Source organism: Nelumbo lutea, chromosome 3 (assembly GCF_056320005.1).
Source record: "Nelumbo lutea isolate HS-2025 chromosome 3, American lotus-T2T, whole genome shotgun sequence".
NCBI classification, from domain to species: Eukaryota; Viridiplantae; Streptophyta; class Magnoliopsida; order Proteales; family Nelumbonaceae; genus Nelumbo; species Nelumbo lutea.
The window spans coordinates 44,797,140-44,817,421 of record NC_142686.1 but is presented as its reverse complement, the minus strand read 5'-3'; the positions used below and the strand labels follow the sequence as shown (position 1 = coordinate 44,817,421).

The 20,282-nt window shown below is 39.8% G+C and overlaps 1 protein-coding gene across 2 annotated transcripts; it reads left to right on the top strand.

The window, feature by feature from the left end:
• The first annotated feature begins 1,963 nt into the window (after positions 1-1,963).
• On the top strand, positions 1,964-19,674 carry LOC148864626 (mechanosensitive ion channel protein 10-like). 2 transcript variants are annotated; one of them, XM_088976922.1, is made up of 5 exons: positions 1,964-3,883; positions 7,163-7,286; positions 17,960-18,253; positions 18,454-18,656; positions 19,164-19,674. In XM_088976922.1, the coding sequence occupies exons 1-5, from the start codon at positions 2,640-2,642 to the stop codon at positions 19,441-19,443; spliced, it is 2,145 nt and encodes a 714-aa protein (XP_088833048.1). In that variant the 5' UTR covers positions 1,964-2,639; the 3' UTR covers positions 19,444-19,674. The 2 variants fall into 2 exon arrangements, with proteins under 2 accessions (XP_088833048.1, XP_088833049.1); XM_088976923.1 differs by lacking the exon at positions 17,960-18,253.
• Positions 19,675-20,282: the final 608 nt, after the last annotated feature.

Sequence of the window (20,282 nt, the reverse complement as noted above, 5' to 3'; positions counted from 1 at the left end):
AAATCTGACATAAATTTTCATTATCAGGCCCGATCTGATGCCAACAAAAGCATATATGTAACATGCTGACAGCCTTGTGCTGTTTATTGGGAACTGTATATCTCCTATGTATCATAACATACAAAATAATGGTATGGGATTATTCTTTTTTTAACTTCTGATTTAGGTCAATAATCCATATGATTATATAATTAAATGTTGCTATAGAAGCCATATGGTATTAGCTAGATTAAATATTTTGTGGATTGAATTAGAGTTGTTTATGAAAGGATTCCTCTCTTCTCTGTTTGTGGATTTAATGTTTTAATTTGTTAGGTAAAAGACAGTATTCTTCTCTCATTTTACTATTTACTTTGCTATAAAATTTAAATTTTAGAGTGCAACTTAGGCTGGATTAGCCCAAACCAACCCAAAACAGTTGGGTTGAAGTCTTGTCCAACTTGACCCAAACCAAATCTTATATGGTTTTATATTTGTATTTGTAAATGTTATATAAAATATGGACGCATGTATGTATGCATTAAGTTTGAAGCAAAAAAAAAAATTCTAATGTGATATGAATATTAAACTGAGCATCATAACTTTGTTTTTGCAAATATAAAATTGTTGAAGTCAATGGACCTTTGTCTATTAATTCCAAGTCTAAGGAAATAAAAACATTTAACAAAATTAAGTAAATAACCAGACCAACCTAAACCCAAGCCGATCATTAGGGTTGGGGGTTCAATAACATGGGTTGGATGAGAGTAGACCTCAACCCAATCTAGCTACTGCACCTATCCAGTGTGACTTAATTAGACAAATTTATGATGCAGTAAAGACATGGTATGGAAAGAATTTTGACCAATCAAAACCTATCCATGAATTTTGATAAATTCCACCTGATTGGTTGATGCATTTATGATATTAGTTGATTGGTTATAAATTTTTTGGATATCATTTCTTTCTGATGTCATAATCAAAATCAAGCTACTACACCTCCAATGTGATTTAGACAAATTTTTTATGCGGTAAAGATATGATACTAGAAGAATTTCAACCAATCAAAATTCACCCATAAATTTTGATAAGTTCCATCTGATTGGTTGACTATGATACTGGTTGATTGATCACAAATTTTTCTGATATCATGTCTTTCCGATATCATAGTAAAACCCCTTACAACCCACCAATATTTTGATTTGCCTACAAACAGTTTTTTTTGTTCAAAGGATCAAGTTGAAAATTAAGATGGGGCATCATTATAATCTAATCTAATTGAAAAATGTTTAATAGGAAGGTCTGTGGAGGTATCAAAAAGTCAGGGTAAATTTAAGAGAAAGTAGAAAAGTGGAGAGGTGTTTTAAATAATATAAAAGAAATATGGAAAAGAGGGGACCTTTGTGATTTTGAGAACGACTGTCACTGGAATCTCCAATATATTTTGAAGCTGATCTCCAAAAGACACTGGGCTTTCTCTTTGGTTAACAAACATTGCTAATAGGGCTGCTCATTTGATTGCACGGAAAGGCTTTTTTGTCTTGTGGAGAGTGGTGGGTGGGTCTCCTCCTATTTCTGGTTGGAGATGGCTACTGGGTCGGATTTGGCTGGTTTGGGCCAAAGATGAACCCAGGTGGCTCTGTTATTTTATGGTTTTATTAGTTTTCTCTATTTCTTTTGTACTGTTATTATTATTTTAATTAATGCATGTTTCACTTGAAAATAAAAATAAAAATAAAGAAAGAAAATAGAATAAAAATTAGTTCTCGAATTGATTCAACATGGGGTCCATTCACTTTACAACCTTCGTTTTTTAGCATTGAAATCTACATCAGTACACTTAATTTTTATTAGAAATTAAAAAAAAATTGAATCTTTTTTAAAAGGAGAGTTAGTCACATGGAAAAGGAAAATATTCTCCTTCTAAACATTTTTTGCTCATAGTACCCATTTTTATAAACAAAAAATACACTATTTAATAAAGCATACATCTGTCTTAATACATGTACTATGGTCTATGGGTGTGCCCAAATAGGCCAAATCACTCACTTTTGTTTTTTCTTTTTTGAGTTTTTCTTCTATATATTTGACAGAAACAAGTCACAAGTGAACGACTGTGTGTGGGACCAGCTTTTTTTGAGGAGATGGGACCAAGCTATTCACCTGAACGGCTGAACCATTTTGGGACAGCAGTCACAGCATGATTGCAAATGGTGTCCGTTTGGTTTCGCGGGAATAGGGGCCCCTTTGGGGTCCAATTCTAAGTACGAACCAAACGGACCTTGGTTCATTTCGTACAATCTGTGATCGGCCCGAACAGGGGGGGACGGGTTAGTGTTTAACCGGTTCGTTCCTACCCTAGAGACAGTTTGCATCTTCTGCGATCGCATGTGACCCAATGAATAGTAACACCATCGTTTGAAATGTAAGAAGGAAAAAACATGGCATCAACAGAGAGATGCAGAATATCGATGCATAAAGCTTTTGTGTTTCTTTCGAGACCCATTCCTTTCCAGCTTTCATATTTCTCTTTCATCATTTTATTTTTTTTATTTTTTTGAATATCTGATGCATAAATAAACTGATCCGAATCGGGAGATCGAAAACCAGCTGTTCTCTGTTTCTCTCTCTCACTGAGCAGGAATCTAGGTTCCAGAGAGATGCAGAATCCAGAGAAAGAAGACCCCGCCAGAGACCAGGTGATTCTCCTCATGGACCAGCAAACTGCAAAACCCAAACAGTCTCTCCAAACAGCACTTAACGACGAAGCTATCCCCGGAAAAGAAAAGCCCCTCTGTAATAATAACAACCCAACAACAACCCGGCCGCTCCGTCGCCTCAACTTCTCCAAACCCAAATCTCGTTTCGTCGAAAACAACTATCCATTTGCGCCCAAATCCACCCCCGAAACAGAACTGCTCGAACCCCTGAACCTCCACGAGAACTCCCCATCAACCACTGACGACAGCGACGACGAAGACGATTTCGGGAAGGACAAGAACGAAGAAGAGGCGCCCGATGAGTACAAGAAGAAGAAAAAGAAGAAAATCAGTTGCAGAGCTATAATCGAATGGGGTTCGTTTTTTATCATCATTGCCTGTGTGGTCACCTCCCTCACTTCGAAACGCCTCAAGAATCAATCGATCTGGGGTCTCCAGATTTGGGAATGGTGCTTGACGGTCATGGTCATCTTCTGCGGCCGTCTCGTCTCCGGTTGGTTAGTGAGTGCTATCGTTTTTATCATCGAGCGCAACTTCATGCTTAGAGAGAAGGTCCTCTACTTCGTCTACGGCCTCCGTAAGAGTGTCCAGAACTGCGTCTGGTTAGGCCTGGTGCTGTTGTCTTGGAATCTCATGTTCAACTTAAACCCAAAAGTCCACACGGACAAAAAGACCCTCAAGAAGGTTTCCCGAGCTCTCCTCGCGGTACTCATAGGCGCGATCATGTGGCTCGTCAAGATCATTCTTGTCAAGATGTTGGCGTCGTCATTTCATGTGGCTACCTTCTTTGATCGCATGAAAGAGAGCGTCTTCCACCACTACGTACTGGAGGCACTTTCGGGACCGCCACTGGACGAGGTGGAGAGCGAGTCGCCGCATGCCCGGAATCTGAAACCGTCCAAGTCGTTGCCGGCGAGGTTAAGGGATGCGAAGAGGATGTCCAAGTCGAAGAAGTTAGGATCGGGGAAGATTGATATGGAGAGGCTGAGGAAGCTAAGCATGGAGAGCACAACCTCGCCTTGGAGCATAAAGAGGCTGGTGAACTTCATTCGGTCGACGGGTCTGTCAACGATTTCGAGGACCGTCGACGACTTCGCCAACGCCGAGTCGGAGATCACCAGCGAGTGGGAGGCTCGGAACTGTGCGCAGCGCGTCTTCAAGAACGTCGCTAAACCAGGAGCTAAGTAAGTAGTACTCTCAAGTTTCAATTATCATCCTCCTGTGCTCTTTTAATCATTTTTTGTTACTTTGCGCCACTTTGAAACTGTGCGCAGCGCGTCTTTGGAATCGAGTGCCTGCCGCAGGTTGCCGGTGGCGGTGGTTTTAGTTTACCAGACAAATATACGAATTGGCCTCAGTTCTGAACGAATGAGTAGTGGTCCATGCCTCCATGGTGTTGACTGACTTCCGAATCTGGTCTCTCCTCTCGTGGTCCTAGTATCACCAGGTGATTTGTTGGATGCAAAAGTCAAATGGAGGTGCGCATTGTTTGGCTCGATGCTAATGCGCACCATGAAGTTTCGTGTTACCAGTTCCGAGTTCTTGGTTTTCTCTCCGGAGTTCCGGTGTTGCCATCTTGCCGATGGTTGACCGATGGTTCTGTTTGGGTGGGCCGGGCCAGTGAGTGGTTGGTGATTATTATTTGGGTTGAACGGTCCAGATGTTATTTAATTTGGATCATGAACTCGATTTTTTGTTCAGTCATGTATTTTAGTTCTGGGTCAGTGGGGGATTCGATAGGGTGCCTCGAGAGGCATTAGGCTTGGCGAGACGGTAACCTGACCAGATGATCAGGGTGCCCACTTGGCTATGCTATGTGGAATCTTCTAAGTGTGCCTATTACCGATGGTCGAACCAGAACATTGGATCATCTCCATCTCCGTCTCCGTCGCTGTATTGGTGTTGGAGTGGGCTTTCCAGTGGCTTTCGGCGTTTGAAAGGGCTTTTAGCAGTGGCTTTTGGTTTTATCAGGTGGGACCCATCATTCAAGCCTATTAAGCAATGTTTGTTTAAAGCAGGTGGCTGAACAAAAGTTACACCTGATAGCCGAGAGTATATGCATCGACCCATACCTGATACGTGTCTGAGTATATCTTCTCTCTGTCTCTAGAAGTTTCAACAGTGAGGCCACTGAGGCTCTGAGCCTGAAAGGCCCTCGTGTAGTCGGAAGAAAGAACCTTCTTAACACGTGAATCAAGTGCCAGTTGAAATGACAGAAATACCCTCCTGAGGATTTTAGGGGTACATGAAAGCGTCTGTTTGACATGATGCCGTTGCTCCAGAAAATGGTGACACTGATGTGGTGTCACGTTGGAAAAATTGGTGCTCCAAGAAACGTTAATATGTTTGGAACCGTTTTTTCCATAAAAAACGGTGCTTTAAGACATGCCTTAGAAATTGAGAAGGTATAGTTTGGAGTCATGCCGAATTCAACGTTTTCTCATATTGGAGTTTGTTGCTGCCAACGAGGACATGATGTGGCAGTGATGTGGACTTCCTATAATGGGTATCAGTGCTGAAAACAGATATGGAGCACTGGTATCAAATAGAATGTGTTATTGTTGCTCTAGGAAGCGTCTTACCTGACAGCAATGTTTTCAAACAAAAAAAAAAAAACACCATTCTCAGAATACGGTGCTTCCAATCCACACATGCTGCAACATCGATGCCAAACATATACTTTGAGAGTTAGAGATATACAAAAGTAATCACTTATGGCGTGATCGGCAAGGAAGCATGTGCTCACATATGAATGCCAATAAGGAATTGGTGATTTGTTGTCATTAAGTATGCGTTTGGCATCGATGTTGTGTGGGTTGGAAGCACCACTCTCTAAGAAAACGGTGTTTTATTTTGTTTGGAAACGTTGCTGCCAGGTAGGACACTTGTTGGGGCAACAACAACACCTTCTTTTTTATATCAGTGCTCCATATCTGTTTTCAGCACTGATACCCATTATAGGAAGTCCACATCACTGCCACATCATATCCCCATTGGTAGCAACGAGTTCCAAATTGATAAAACATCAATTCGGCATTTCCCCATATCACACCTTCTTGATTTCCAATGCGTGGTTTGGAACACCATTTTTTAAAGAAAAACGGTTTCAAACATGTTACCATTTTCTGGAGCACTGATTTTTCCAATGTGGCGCTGATGTATCACCGTTTTCTAGAACAACGGCATCAATGCCAAACAAATAATATAGCAACATGAGAGACGAGGGTGTTCAGCATTGGCATGGTATTGAGTCAAGTATTGGTGTGGGCAAACATATTAAGCCCAAAAGGAATTGGGATTAGGTTCAGCGGGTTGTAGAATTAGGGTCCACATGTAATAGGCACGTTAGGTAAGCACAATGAGCGAGCACGTAATAGCTATGTGACACATGTCCCAGTTAATGTGCCTCTCATCCAAACGTTTTTGTTCTGTTAGACAATTTATCCATTATTTTGTTATCTTTGTCAAAATAATTAAAAATAAAAACAATGAAAAAGGAAAACCTAAACGTGTTGCAAATTGGGGCTCATTTACGTTTTTCTTTTTCATTGTTTTTTATTTTTAATTATTTTAACAAAGATAATAAAATAATGGATAATTTCTGTCTAACAAAACAAAAGCGTTTGGATGAAAGGCATATTAACCGGAACATATATCACACAGTTATTACATGCTCACTCATTGTGCTTACCTAACATGCCTACTTACATCCGAACTCGTAAAATCAATGATGAGATTCTATGTCAGAAATAAATTCATGGGCTCCATTATAAAAAATGCAGCCCCATATATTTAATACTGAGGTTGAATCTTATGATTGGTTACACAGCACGTTGAACAGCTAAAGCTTTCAACTCAAAAGGGTCTCTCTCATCCTCATCTAAGCGTTCTATGTTATTTTCTTATTTAAGTATCGGGTCTTGGGGCCAGAAGGTTGGAGGGTCACACTCAAAATCTGTGCTCTGTGGTTTGTTTATTTTTATTATTATATTATATTGTCATTGTTTTGAACTCTTGTTCATTAGAATATTCTAAGATGTTGGCGGTGAATTTGGTCATTTCATCAGATTGTGACTGGGTCAGCTAGTTGGACCGTTTAGCTTAGCTTCCAGCTTAGACCAATTAGAACCTTTATAAGTTTTTGTTCTTCACTAATTATGTTCAAGTGTTGAAAACCAATTTCTTTAATTCATAGTAATTCAGATGTGTTAAAGATTAATTTTCAGCATTAGTGTTTAGTATTTACTCCTTTTTTTTCTCTCTTAAATCATGGTCGGACTAGACACACACACACAATACCTTGGCCAAGATCAGCCCATTGGCCAGAAATTCCACACCTAATTGTAGATGCAGACATAGAAAATGGACTTGGTGTACACAGTATCCATATCCTTACTGGACTAAATTTGCATTTTTCTTTCGTATATTTACCAAAAATGCAATTTTATATATTGTTATTGCAGGTATATTGAAGAGGGGGATCTTATGAGATTTCTAACGAGGGAAGAAATTCATACCATATTCCCTCTTTTTGAAGGAGCCCTCGAGACTGGACAGATTAGAAAGTCTGCCTTCAGAAACTGGGTGGTAAGCTATACAATTCTCTTTTCTGCCATATCATATCAACTATCAAATACTCAGTGCATGAGGCTCCCACCAATGTACACAGCCTTACCCCTGCACATATAGAGAGGCTGTTTCCAAGTAACAACAATAATAACAGTAGTAATCTGAGGCCATCAGGTTTAGCAACTACCTCCAAAAAGAAAAGAAAAGAAACAACCATGGTACCAGTGTTTTAAAAATTGTTCCAACAGTTTGAAAACCGTTGTTACAACTCAAGGTCCACTTTTACTGAGAGTAAAATCCATTAAGAACTTCTATTTCTCTCATATTTTCTGTCAAACACAGCCTTAAGGCATAAGGCTGCCACCTAGTACTTGCATATTTCCTATATTCATAGAATTGAGTAGGTGTATGGAATGAGGAATGAAAGAGTGTCCCACATTGGAAAGACACAAGAAGTGCAAAAGACTTGTATACAAGAGTGGCCCATAATTCAATAGCTTAGGCTTTTGGGTTGTAAGTGGTGTCCATCTCTTGTGTACAAGTCTTACCCGCGTGTATGTGTACGAAGCTCCCAGATTTGGCAACTCTCAGAATCATTTGAAAATTAGGCTCAGTTTGGAAAGATCATAAATACAAATGCGTAGAGTGCAAAACCTTGTATGAGGCTCCTGCCAATGCGGGGTTTGGGGAGGGACTGATGTTCGCAGCCTTACCCCTGCAAATTAACAGAGAGGCTGTTTTGAAGATTTGAACCCTGGTCACCCAGGTCACAATTTGGTTCATGGGCATACACTAATTTTTCTTTGTACTCCATTGGATCACTACATGTTTCATAAGCTTCAGTTTAATAAGAAAACATCACGTTATTTGAATATGTAAATCCTAAGGAACATAACCTGACATGGATCAAGGGTCTTGATTTTTGCTTTCATGGTATGTTTTACAACTCCTGTGCTTTGACATGGGTTCATGTGTTAAACCTTTTTCTCCCCATGTAGATGTGTTTAGGGTGTCAGGCTTATTTTTGGTTTCTTTGATGTGGAGAGTGATCTTCTAATCTGTTAGGCTTGTCCTTTTGACCTTCAGATAACTCCTAACTAGTACAAAAAGTGTTCTTCTATGCTGCACAAACCATCTTAATATACTTCATTTTATCAGCTCTTAAAGCTACTCCTAAATTCTCATAAATGCATTAATATCATTCTATCCTTTTTATTCTTCTTAATCGTCCATCACAACATCCTCTTCTTTACTATGCTCATTTTACCCATAACCAGAAATTAGTGTCTTTTATGCTCAATTAGGTTCAAGAAATTGATTTCAGGTAGATCCATTTTTTGCCAAAAAAAAAGGCAAATTACCAGTGCAAATGAAAAAAGATATACTTTTTTGTCAGTATAAAAGATGTCCTTATCTATAATAATAAAAGTTACTAATTAGAGTTATGCCTAATTTTCATGTTAGCAGTGAAAATGATGAAAATTTGATTCATTGCCGCTATTTCTGAACCATACTAGGCATCACTTTGAACAATTGATCAATGAGGATCATTTTTGCCACCAAATTCATATTGATTAAGCCTTCTCAACCATAAGATTGATGGAACTTCCATACTTGGGGTCAATGAGAAACTTGTGATTTATGGCCAAGAAAAGTAGGCCTTCTAATTGTCAGTTTCGTTTTATTTGTATCAATATTACTATTTTTGGCCCATTCAAGTGGTGTGGGTTGCTGGCTGGGTTCCATAATGATGGATTGGTCATAGCAGGAAGCTATAAGAATTAGAACTTGTTATGCAGGAGAGAAGAATGGAAGAAGAGAGAAAAGTGAGAGAGAGAGAACTGAGAGCAAAAGATATTGTTGGCGGCGCCAGCTTTTTTAATATATATACTAGGGCGACAACAACTAAAATAAAAAAAGAGTAAAAGTACAATAGTACCCCTATGGTACTATACATAGGAAAAATAACAGTTGTTAACACTCCCCCTCAAGTTGGGACATAGATGTTAATCATGCCCAACTTGTCACATAAATCATTATGTCGTGAGTGGTGTAGTCATTTTGTAAAGATGTCTACAAGTTGATCCTCAGAGCTGACATAGGGAGTACACACTTCCCCTGTGATAACCTTCTCTCTGATAAAATGCTTGTCGTCTTGGATGTGTTTACTTCTATGATGTAGCATAGGGTTAGTAGCAATATTTATGGCTGCTTTGTTATCACATAATAGGGTCATAGGTCTGTCCACTGGAAAACCCAACTCACTCAATAGATTCTTTATCCACATAATTTTAGCCACTCCATGAGCCATTGTTCGATATTCAGTTTCAGCACTGGATCTAGCTATCACACTTTGCTTTTTGCTTCTCTAGGTAACTAGATTTCCTCCTATGAAGGTACAACAGCCACTAGTTGACTTTCAGTCATTTAGGGATCCTGACCAATCTGCATCAATATACACTTCAACTTTTAAATGTCTATGCCTTTGAAACAACAAGCTAGCACCTGGAAACCTTTTAAGGTATCGAATTCTTTCTGCTGCTTCAAGATGAGTGGTCATAGGGGCATGCATGAACTGGCTAAGGACACCAACTACATAAGCAATGTCTAGGCAGGTCATAGAAAGATATAACGATCTCCCTATAAGTCTCTGAAACTGTTTCACATCCTTGATAGGTTCACCTTGGCTATCACCTAATTTATGGTTAGGATCAAAAGGGGAATCAACTGGCTTCACTCCCATTTTTCCTGTATCCTGGAGTAAATCTAGGACATATTTCCTTTGGGAAATTAAGATACCCTTTTTTGAGTGGGCAACTTCAATTCCTAGGAAGTATCTTAGAGAACCTAGATCCTTTACTTCAAACTGTGTGGCAAAAAAACTCTTCAACTTTTGGATTTCATCCTTCCAGTTGCCAGTGATAATTATATCATCAACATATACTATCAAAGCATCAATTTTACCTTCTCCTCTTTTCACAAACAATGTGTGATCAAATTGACATTGCTTGTATCCTTTCTGCTGAACCGTTGCATGGAATCTGTTAAACCAGGCTCTTGGTGATTGTTTTAGCCCGTACAAATACTTCTTCAACCTGCACACCTTTTGTTCATTGCCTTGAGCCTGAAAACCAAGGGGTTGTATCATGTAAACTTCCTCTTCAAGGTCACCATTCAAGAATGCATTCTTGATATCAAGCTGATGTAGATCCCAATCAAGAAAGAATAGAACTCTAATGGAGTTCATCTTGGCAACGAGTGCAAAAGTCTCTACATAATCAACTCCATACACTTGTGTAAACCCCTTTGCCACTAAACGAGCTTTATACCTCTCCATCGTGCCATCACTCCTATGTTTGACTATGAACACCCATTTACATCCAACTGGATCCTTTCCCTTAGGAAGATCTACAAGTTCCCATGTGCCATTTTTATGAAGGGCATTAATTTCTTTCTTCATAGCATCTGCCCATTCAAGTATTGAAGAGCTTCTACCACATTCTTAGGGATAGGGACACTGTCAATGGATGTGAGAAAGGCTCGAAAAGAGGCTGAAATGTTTTCATAGGAAACAAAGTGGGAAATGGGGTGTTTAGTGGTGCACGATCTAACACCTTTCCTGTGAGCAATAGGAAGGTCAAGGTCATTAGCAACAAAGGTATCAATTGCAATGGGGTCAGGGACATCAATGGAAACCAAGATACCTGAGTGAGTATGATCCGCCCCTGAAGAGTTTAATGGCATTGGAGGTATAGCTTCTGGATTCTCCACAGTTCTTGAATTTGGTTAGCCTTTGTGGTGGTGGACAAAGACACAAAAAGGAGGAGGATTAGGATGAGGAGGGAGTTGAACCAGTGTCTCCTCATTCCTACTCTCCCCCCGAGGATAAACAGGGAAAAAAGGCTCTCTCAAAGAAAGAGACATCATGGAAACATAGAGTTTTCGAGAAACAGGATCGAAACAACGGTATCCCTTCTGAGTGAAGGAGTACCCCAGGAATATGCAAGGAATAGCACAATGATCCAATTTTCCACGAGTGGATGACAGATTTTGGAAAAAGCAACGACAACAAAACACACGAGGAGAATGGAAATAAGAGGGGTCGGGCCTTAGGGAAGAGAAGTTGATGTGGGGCTTTGCACTCTAACCAACGAGAGGGCATATGGTTGATGAGGTAGGTAGCACAAAGGACAACCTAAAGCCAAAAAGCGTTTTGGGACATTCATATGGAGTAGTAAACCCCGGGCCATTTCAAGGAGATGTCGGTTCTTTCTTTCAGCAACACCATTCTGTTGTGGTGTTAGGGCACAAGAGTTACGATGAAGTGAACCACATGAAGCAAAAAATTCCGTGAGATCACTATGAAAATACTCTTTGGCATTATCTGATTGAAAATTTTGGATTTCAGTTTGAAATTGGGTGAAGACCATCCGTTGAAAATCTTGTATAATTTTTGGTACTTCATCCCTAGTCCACATGGGATATACCCATGTATATCTAGAATAATCATCGATAATGGTAATAAAATACTTGTAGTCACTCTCAGAACGTTAGTAACAGGGCCCCACACATCAAAATGAACAATGTGATAAGGAAATTCATATTTATTATTTTTTGAAAGAAAATGAGTTCTACATTGCTTACTTAATTGACAAGTCTGACAAGAGAAATCTGAAACGGACACTGACTTAAACATTTCTGGAAACACCACTTTCAAATACTCAAAAGATAAATGACCAAGACAACAATGCCATAAATAAACTTGACTCTTACAGGACTGACTCTTAGACTCTATGACTTGAAGACCAGCCTTATTCTCCAGCATGTAAAGTCCATCAACCATACATCCTCTACCAATCGTCCTCTCTGAGGCTAGATCCTGCATCACACAATAAGAAGGGAAAAAGGTCACTGAGCAGTTTAATGAATTAATAATACTACTAACAGAGAACAAATTAATGGGAAATTTCGAAACATGTAAAACATCAGAGAAGGTAAGGTCGAGAGGGAGAGAAATGGTTCATTGACCAGTTATGGTAGTGTATGATCCATCAGCTAGTCTCACCTTGTCTCTTCTAGAAAGAAGTTGATAGGTTTGAAAGTAAGAGGATGTACCAGTCATGTGTTTTGACGCTCCAGAATCAATGATCCAGGGAGTGTCAGGGTTATAAGAAGCAACATGGAAAGTTGTGGCAAAGTTACCTGATGTAAATGCAAATGAAGTTGAGGGAGGATCATCCATCTGATGAATTACTCCACCATAGAGCTATAAATGGTCACGAAAAGAATTTGTAATATCCTCCCTTGGGTCAGATCCAAATGAATGTGTCTGAGTCACAGTATGAATGGGGGGCTGATTCCCCTAGTAGCCATGTTTTTCATAGTGTTTTCTTGTACCTTGTTGTCTTGACTTTTTATTCACATCTGAACCTTGCTTCTTATTCAGATCTTGAGCCCATTTCGGCTTCCTATGAAAATTCCAGCATGTGTCTCGGGTGTGTCGGGGTTTCTGGCGATGAGTACACCACAATTTGTCCTTGTCATCCATCTTTTTCTGAAGATCCCCCTTCTTAGAACTTTCATCAAATTCTTTCTGCTTTCTTCTGATTGTACAAGAGCATAAACTTCTTGAACTTATGGAAGATCCTTGCTACCTAGGATCTGGACTCTGATAGATTCATATGTAGGGTTCAAACATGTAAGAAAGCAAATGCTCTCTATTGGGAGACAAGTTTTTTGTATAGTTTTGCATCTTCATCACACTTCTAATCCACACTCTGATAATGATCTAAATCCTTCCTTAATTAGGAGAGGAACCTTTAGAATCTGGACTTAGACCCTTTAGTTTTGAGAATGTGGTTGACTCACACAGACTTTGTAAAAAATATTGAGAGCTGGTGGAGTGAAGAGCTAAGGGGGGTGAAGTGGAAAGGAGTTAGTTTTCATAGAAAACTAAGGAACTAGAGGACAAAATTGAAAGCCTGGAACAGGGACCAATTTGGGAGGTTAGAGGATTTAAAATCTTCCTTGTTGATTCAGATTGAAGAATTTGACAAAAAGGAATCCCAAAGGACTATGAATGCACAAGAACGGGAGTTGAGGTGGAATTTAAAGAATGAATTAGAAGAGGTCCTGCTGCGAGAAGAGATTAAAATCAAGGTTTAAATGGATCAAGGAAGGAGATGGGAACACAAGTTTTTTTCATGTGATGGCCAATGGGAGGAGGAGGAAAAATTTTGTAGGACAAATTGAGATTGATGGAGAGGAAATCTCCTCTCAAGAAGAGATAGGCAGATGCTTTGTAGTTCATTTTAAGTCAATTCTGAGAAGACCTCTTGATTGTAGGGTGGAAGTGGATGGTCTAGATTGGCTATGTCTTTCTGAGAGGGAGAGGGGATGGCTAGAAAGAAATTTTGAGGAGGAGGAGATCAGACAAGCAATTTTCCTAATGGATAGATCTAAGGCTCCTGGGCCAGATGGATTCATGATGGCCTTTTATCAAGATTGTTGGGACATAGTTAAAAATGATTTATTTGAGGTATTCAGGGAGTTTGAGGATAATCATGTTGTTAGCCCTGGAGTCAATGCTACTTTTGTAGCTCTTGTTCCCAAGAAGGCTATCACTAAACATCCTAAGGACTTCAGACCAATCAGTTTGTTTGACTAGTGTTTACAAAATTTTGGTTAAGGTCTTATCCTTGAGGATTAAAGTGGTACTTCCTTCTCTAATTAGTCAAGTTCAATGTGCGTTTGTACAAGATAGACAAATAGTAGATCAGACTTTGATAGCTAATGAATGTGTGTAGGAGATGAAGAGGTCAGGTAAGAAGGGCTTTGTTTGCAAATTGGATCTTAAAAAAGCCTACGATATGGTGGATTGGAGCTTCCTCTTAGAGGTGCTAAGTAAGTGTAGATTTGGGGAAAGATGGTGTAAGTGGATCAAGGGTTGTCTCACTTCTTGCCATTATTCTATCCTTGTCAATGGAGTAGTTAAGGATTTCTTCCCAGCTTGTAGAGGCCTAAGACAAGGTGATCCACTCTCCCCCTTTTTATTCACTCTTGTTGCTGATGTGTTAAGTAGATTGATACCAAAAGCAGACAGGGAGGAGGTTGTGAGTGGTTGGAGAATAGGAAGAAATAGTATGCCTGTGACTCACCTTCAGTTTGCAGATGATACTATAATCTTTTGTGAAGGAAGCGATTTGAGGAAGGTTGGGAACCTTAAGAATTTAATTAATTTTTTTTAATGCCTCAAATCTAAAAATCAACTTTGAAAAAAGTTGTGGTGGGAGTCAATATGGATGCTCAAGAAATAGAGGCTATTGTAGGTTGCTTAGAGTGCTCCACCTCTTCCTGGCCCTTAACTTATCTAGGTCTTTCCTTAGGAGGTAACCTAAAGGGAAGCCGCTTTTGAATCCCTGTTGTGGAAAAGTTTGGTAAAAAGTTGGCAAACTTGAAAAAAGAATTATATCTCTGTGGGGGTAGAGTGACTTTGATCAAATCCACACTTGCTAATCTATCGGTCTACTTTTTATCTGTCTTTAAGATTCCTGCTAGGGAAGCTAAGAGGTTAGAGAAAATGATGAGGGACTTCTTGTGGGAACCGGGGCAAGAGAAGATGGATCATTTGGTTAGATGGGAGATAGTTAGTCGAAGTAAGGAGGAATGAGGATTAGGAATAGGGAATATCACTTTCAAGAATATAGCCCTTCTAGGTAAGTGGTTGTGGAGGTGGCCTTTAGAGAGGGAGAGGTTATGGCATGAAGTGGTGGCAAATATCCATGGCTATTCCGAAAAATGGTTGGGATGCAGGGGTATCCAGACGGGCAACTCTTGCAACACCTTGGAAGGCAATTCATGGCATCCTCCCACAGTTCCTACGCTTTGTAAGGTATGATGCTTGCTCTGGGACTCATATTCTTTTCTAGGAAGACACTTGGATGGGAAATTTGCCCCTTAAGTATCTATTCCCTTCTCTCTTCTCTATTTCCCTTTATAAAAAATAACTTGTCTTCCTTTATTTTGCCCCCGTATACCCCTTTGTCAACAAATTGGGACCTTGGATTCCGTAGAGGGTTGAGGGATGAGGAATCCTTATCAGTTTCCGAGCTCCTTTTGTTACTTGATTTTGCTTGCCTGGACCCACTAAATCCTGATAGCAGGATTTGGACTTTGACTCCGAAGGGGTTGTTTACTTGTGCTTCTTTTAATTCCCTCTGCTCTAGTTCTTCTCCTCGGGCTTTCCCAGTTAAGGAAGTTTGGTCTAGGTCTATTCCCCCAAAAATTGTTGTATTTTGTTGGGAAGTTTACTTGGGTAAAATCAATACGATGGATAACCTGCAGAATAAAAGACCTTTTTTGTGTTTATCTCCTAACTGGTGTATTTTGTGCAAAGCACTGAATGAGGATTGCTACTCTTATTGATTTCTTGTCCTTTTGCTACAGCCATTTGGAATTGGGTATTTGATTTGTTTGAGTGTAGGTGGAACTTGCCAGTTGAGGTAAATCTGTTGTTTTCCCCTTCTACCTTTGTGTGGACCACAAGAAGAGGGAGAGTCATTGTTGAAGTGTATAAGAGCAGCTCTCCTTTGGACTATTTGGGAAGAGAGAAATTCCATAATTTTTCAGGAGAAGGAAAGAAGCACTATTGAGGTCAAAGAGTGTATTGTTACAAAGACTATTTTGTGGCTGAAATCCTTAAAGCTCTTTGAAGATTATTCCTTTGAGGATTTAATGAGGAATTGGTTTGCAGTTGCCCTCACTTCCTCTATGAAGCCTAGAGTCCAAGTAACTTGGGCTCCGCCGATGGAGGGTTTTATTAAGCTGAACTTTAACGGAAGTAGTCAGGGTATCTCAAGACCGTCTAGGGTTGGTGGTGTATTGAGAGATGAGAAAAAGCAACATTATTGCCTTTTTTTCGAGACCGGTGGGAATAGGAGACTCTATGAGGGCTGAACTCCTAGCTACGGCACAAGGGGTACAGATCGCCTATCAACTCAGAGTGCAAAACTTAATAATTGAAGGAGACTCCAAGGTGGTAATAGGATGGTTGGCTGACCCCAGTATTGTCACTTGGAACTTTAAGGATATTTTAAAAAAGGTTAAATGGCTATTGAGGGGTATGACAGTTAGAGTTCAGTGGCTGGGTAGATCGGCTAATGCCTTGGCTAATTATCTTGCTAAACAAGGGGCTACTCGGGTTTCATTGTATTGGGCTTCATTGTAATTTTCTTTTTCCTTTGTTATGTTCTTTATCTAAAGATTGATGGTTTCTTCCATCTCCCCCTTTAAAGGGGAGGTAGCATCTCGTGCCTCTCCCTAAGTTGTACTATCTTTGACTTTGATTTAATTAATCTGAATATTCATTGATAAAAAAAAATGATCTAACTCCTTCCAAACAGAGGTCAAGTCTGAGTAGTACACAGATAGACACCTCTCCCCCCGTTTACAAGTAGATGATTCTGCCTGTAGCTAGTAGGTTTTTGCATTGTGTCGCAATTCCGAATATGTTGATTTTGCTTGTTCCCATATCTCATTTGTCGTTTCAGCCCACATGAAATTCCTTCTTATTTGAGGTTGCATAGAAACTAAAAGCCAAGACATGACCATGCTGTTTTCCTGGTTCCATCTGTCATATTCAGCACTCCCAGAATGTGGTTCTTTGATTCTCCCATTAATATAGCCTATCTTTCCCCTTGCAGTGATGTATAGCTTGATCCCTCTTGACCACTCTAAATAATTTAAACCATCAAGAGGAATAACAGCCATGGGAAAGGATAGGTCCACACCCCCACTCATTCCATTTGGCATTGAGGAAACACTAGATGTAGCAGAATCTTCACCACTCATGATTTCAGATTCAAAAACAACTCTTAAATGGGGTAACACAGGTGTTGTTACAGCGCTAAAAAGTCATCCCTTGACTTACAAACTCAACACAAGTGTTGCCACAGTGCATATAGGTCATCTCTTGACCTATGCATCAACAGGGCTGCTGTTATAGCAAGTACTGGTCACTTTCTGACCTTCAATTCACCATAAAAGCTGCTGTTGCAGCACACAAGAGGTACTGGTCACTTTCTGACCCTCAGTTCACCATAAAAGCTGCTGTTGCAACACACAAAAGGTCCTCACGACCTACAATTTCACAGGGATCAGTCGACCCCACAAGAAAGGAAAGAAAGAGGTTGATCACCTCACATCCAATCGGCAGACCTAGTACAGGTTCTGCCCTGACACACGACCAGAAAAAAAAGGTAAGAGAGAGAGAAAGAGAGAGAGAGAGAGAAGTTACTTCAATGTGTGAGATCTTCAATCAGCCAAACAGCAGATGAGGGCAGCAGATCTGGAAATCTGGTGTGAAGAAGAGGAAAAAAAACTGTTCACTCGACTTCTCCTTTCAGATCTGATAGTCCCATTCTGATACCATGTTATGTAGGAGAGAAGAATGGAAGAAGAGAACCGAGAGCAAAAGATACTGCTGGCGGTGCCAGCTTTTTTAATATATATACTAGGGCAACAGCAACTAAAATACAAAAAAAGTAAAAGTACAATAGTACCCCTACGGTACTATAGATAGGAAAAATAAAAGCTGTTAACAGAACTTAAGGACTCAGATTAGTTTGAATTATCAATTTTTAACATAAAAATCTTAACTAAGCAATTGAGTTCCACTATTTATATATATCCAGGTACGAGCTTACATTGAGCGGAAGGCTCTGGCACATTCACTGAACGATACAAAGACAGCAGTGCAGCAGCTTCACAAGCTAGCAAGTGCAGTCGTAATTGTGATCATAATTGTGGAATCCCTATTGGTGATGGGACTGGCTACAACGAAAGTCATATTTGTATTCACATCCCAGCTTCTACTTGTGGGTTTCATGTTCCAGAATACCTGCAAGACTATGTTTGAGTCAATTATCTTTGTTTTTGTGATGCACCCCTTCGACGTGGGTGATCGTTGTGTAATTGATGGTGTTCAGGTAAGAGTTTCAATTGGTTGGGCATTCCTTGAATATAAAGAAGAGAAAAGGATACGTGTTATACATTTCTAATGCCTGATTTTCAATCTATTCCTTCCAAGAATGACCCACCAATTAAATGGTATATAATTAGTGATTTCTTGAAGACAATGGCCTAATACTTAAGAATTGTGGGTGTTTTTGTTTTCCCCATTTTGTAGATGATTGTGGAAGAAATGAATATTTTAACAACAGTCTTCCTCAGATACGACATGGAGAAGATTTACTACCCCAACTCTGTTCTTCTCACAAAGCCGATTAGCAATTTCTACAGGAGTCCAGACATGGCAGACACTGTCGATTTCACCATTGATGTCTCCACGTCTGTTGAGAATGTATCTGCTCTTAAGAAGGCCATACAAGTGTAAGCAACACCTATCAAATATTTCTCTGGTTTGGATCTTTAAGTTCAATGTCCTACTAAAAGCTATGGGGTCAGCTACACAAGTCCTGTTTCGCCATTCCATTCTGTTTAAGCCTGTTGGATTGGTCATGGCCCAAAACTTCACCAAACCATTAAAAAGAAACCCATCTAGATTTCTCACTCAAATTGAAAGGTAACTGATTGATGTTTTCTTTTTTGTGGCTTTAGTTGATTGCCCAAGAGGAGGGATGCATGACATGACAGTTCTTACTAGATACAGACTTACAGGATTGTAGTGGGTTGCACACATTATTGGTCCACCATTAAATAATATCATTTGCAGCTAACCAGTTTTTTTTTTTTTTTTAATAGAATTGCATAATGTGAACCCTTTAGAAATCAAAGCATGATTGTCTGAGAAAAGCACTTTTTGTTTGTTTTTTACTATGCACTGCTTCTGACTAATTTACTAGAATTTCTAAGAGAGAACCTTTCCTATGAATGCAGATACATAGAGAGCAAGCCAAAGTATTGGAGCCCAAAACACTCGGTGATAGTGAAGGAGATTGAGAATCTGAACAAGATGAAGATGTCTGTGTGTGTGATGCACACCATGAACTATCAGAACTTTGGTGAAAGGAATAACCGCAGATCAGAACTTGTTTTTGAATTGAAGAAGATTTTTGAGAACCTTGGAATCAAGTATCATCTACTCCCTCAGGAGGTACATCTCACTCAAGTCCACATGGGAAACGGGAGAATACCACCAATGCGACCTTTGACCTAGCTGGCCTTGCTGCAGTACACTTATTTGAAACTGTCATTCAAGAGGCATAGCCAGTAATCTTGATCTTTTCAAACGAATCTTCCATGTGCTTCCAAATGGAATATCACACAAGAATTGGCACTTGGACTTTTATCTTACTAAGATGTATACCTTTTGTTTTTCAATGGTCAATGAATGTCACGAGGCTCCGAATTTCATATATGCAAAATTCAGTATTTCTGCACCAGAAAAGAACAGGGGGACCAAACAAGTTTCTGGAGTTGACTAGCTTTTCCATGTTAAGCTGGTGGGCCAATAGTGTGCGTGTGTGTATGTGTGTGTGATATGAGAGAGAGAGGGAGAGATTGGTATGAATGTCAGAATGTGTGATGGTTGAGGATGGACTGTATATTTTAATTGGCTTACGGACTATTCTGGCCCAAATACCAAGGCCAGGGTTGCAATTTGGGTGGGCTAGGTTTGGGATCTAAGGGCCATTTATTAAAGGTGCCAAAATCCCAACCTAACCCGACCCAAGTTGCAACCCTGTCCCTAAGAAAACATATCCCCAAGCCCGAAGCAGTGCTTTTCTATCACAGTGGAAACTCTTCCTTCTCCAGATCTGATTCACCCGCCAAATCAAGGTGTTGACTTGGTGCAAATTATCCCACACCCTTAAATGAGTGGTGAACTGGTGATGTTTTGGGCCTCACTGGCTTGCCTATTCATGGATGAAACCTGAATCGGGGAATTGGGCTAACCCAGCAGCATATTCTAGCTTTCGTGCTGGCCCGGGCTATATTTTAAGCACCACTATAACACAAAATCTTGGTTTAAAATGAGGGAATGTATTGAGAATG

What these genes read in the sequence shown, in the direction of transcription:
- LOC148864626 (XM_088976922.1), top strand. Translation starts at nt 2,640, where the DNA reads ATGCAGAATCCAGAGAAAGAAGACCCCGCCAGAGACCAGGTGATTCTC. An exon ending in GTGTAATTGATGGTGTTCAG is followed by an intron (nt 18,254 to 18,453) that starts GTAAGAGTTTCA and finishes CCCATTTTGTAG; the next exon opens with ATGATTGTGGAAGAAATGAA. An exon ending in CTTAAGAAGGCCATACAAGT is followed by an intron (nt 18,657 to 19,163) that starts GTAAGCAACACC and finishes CTATGAATGCAG; the next exon opens with ATACATAGAGAGCAAGCCAA.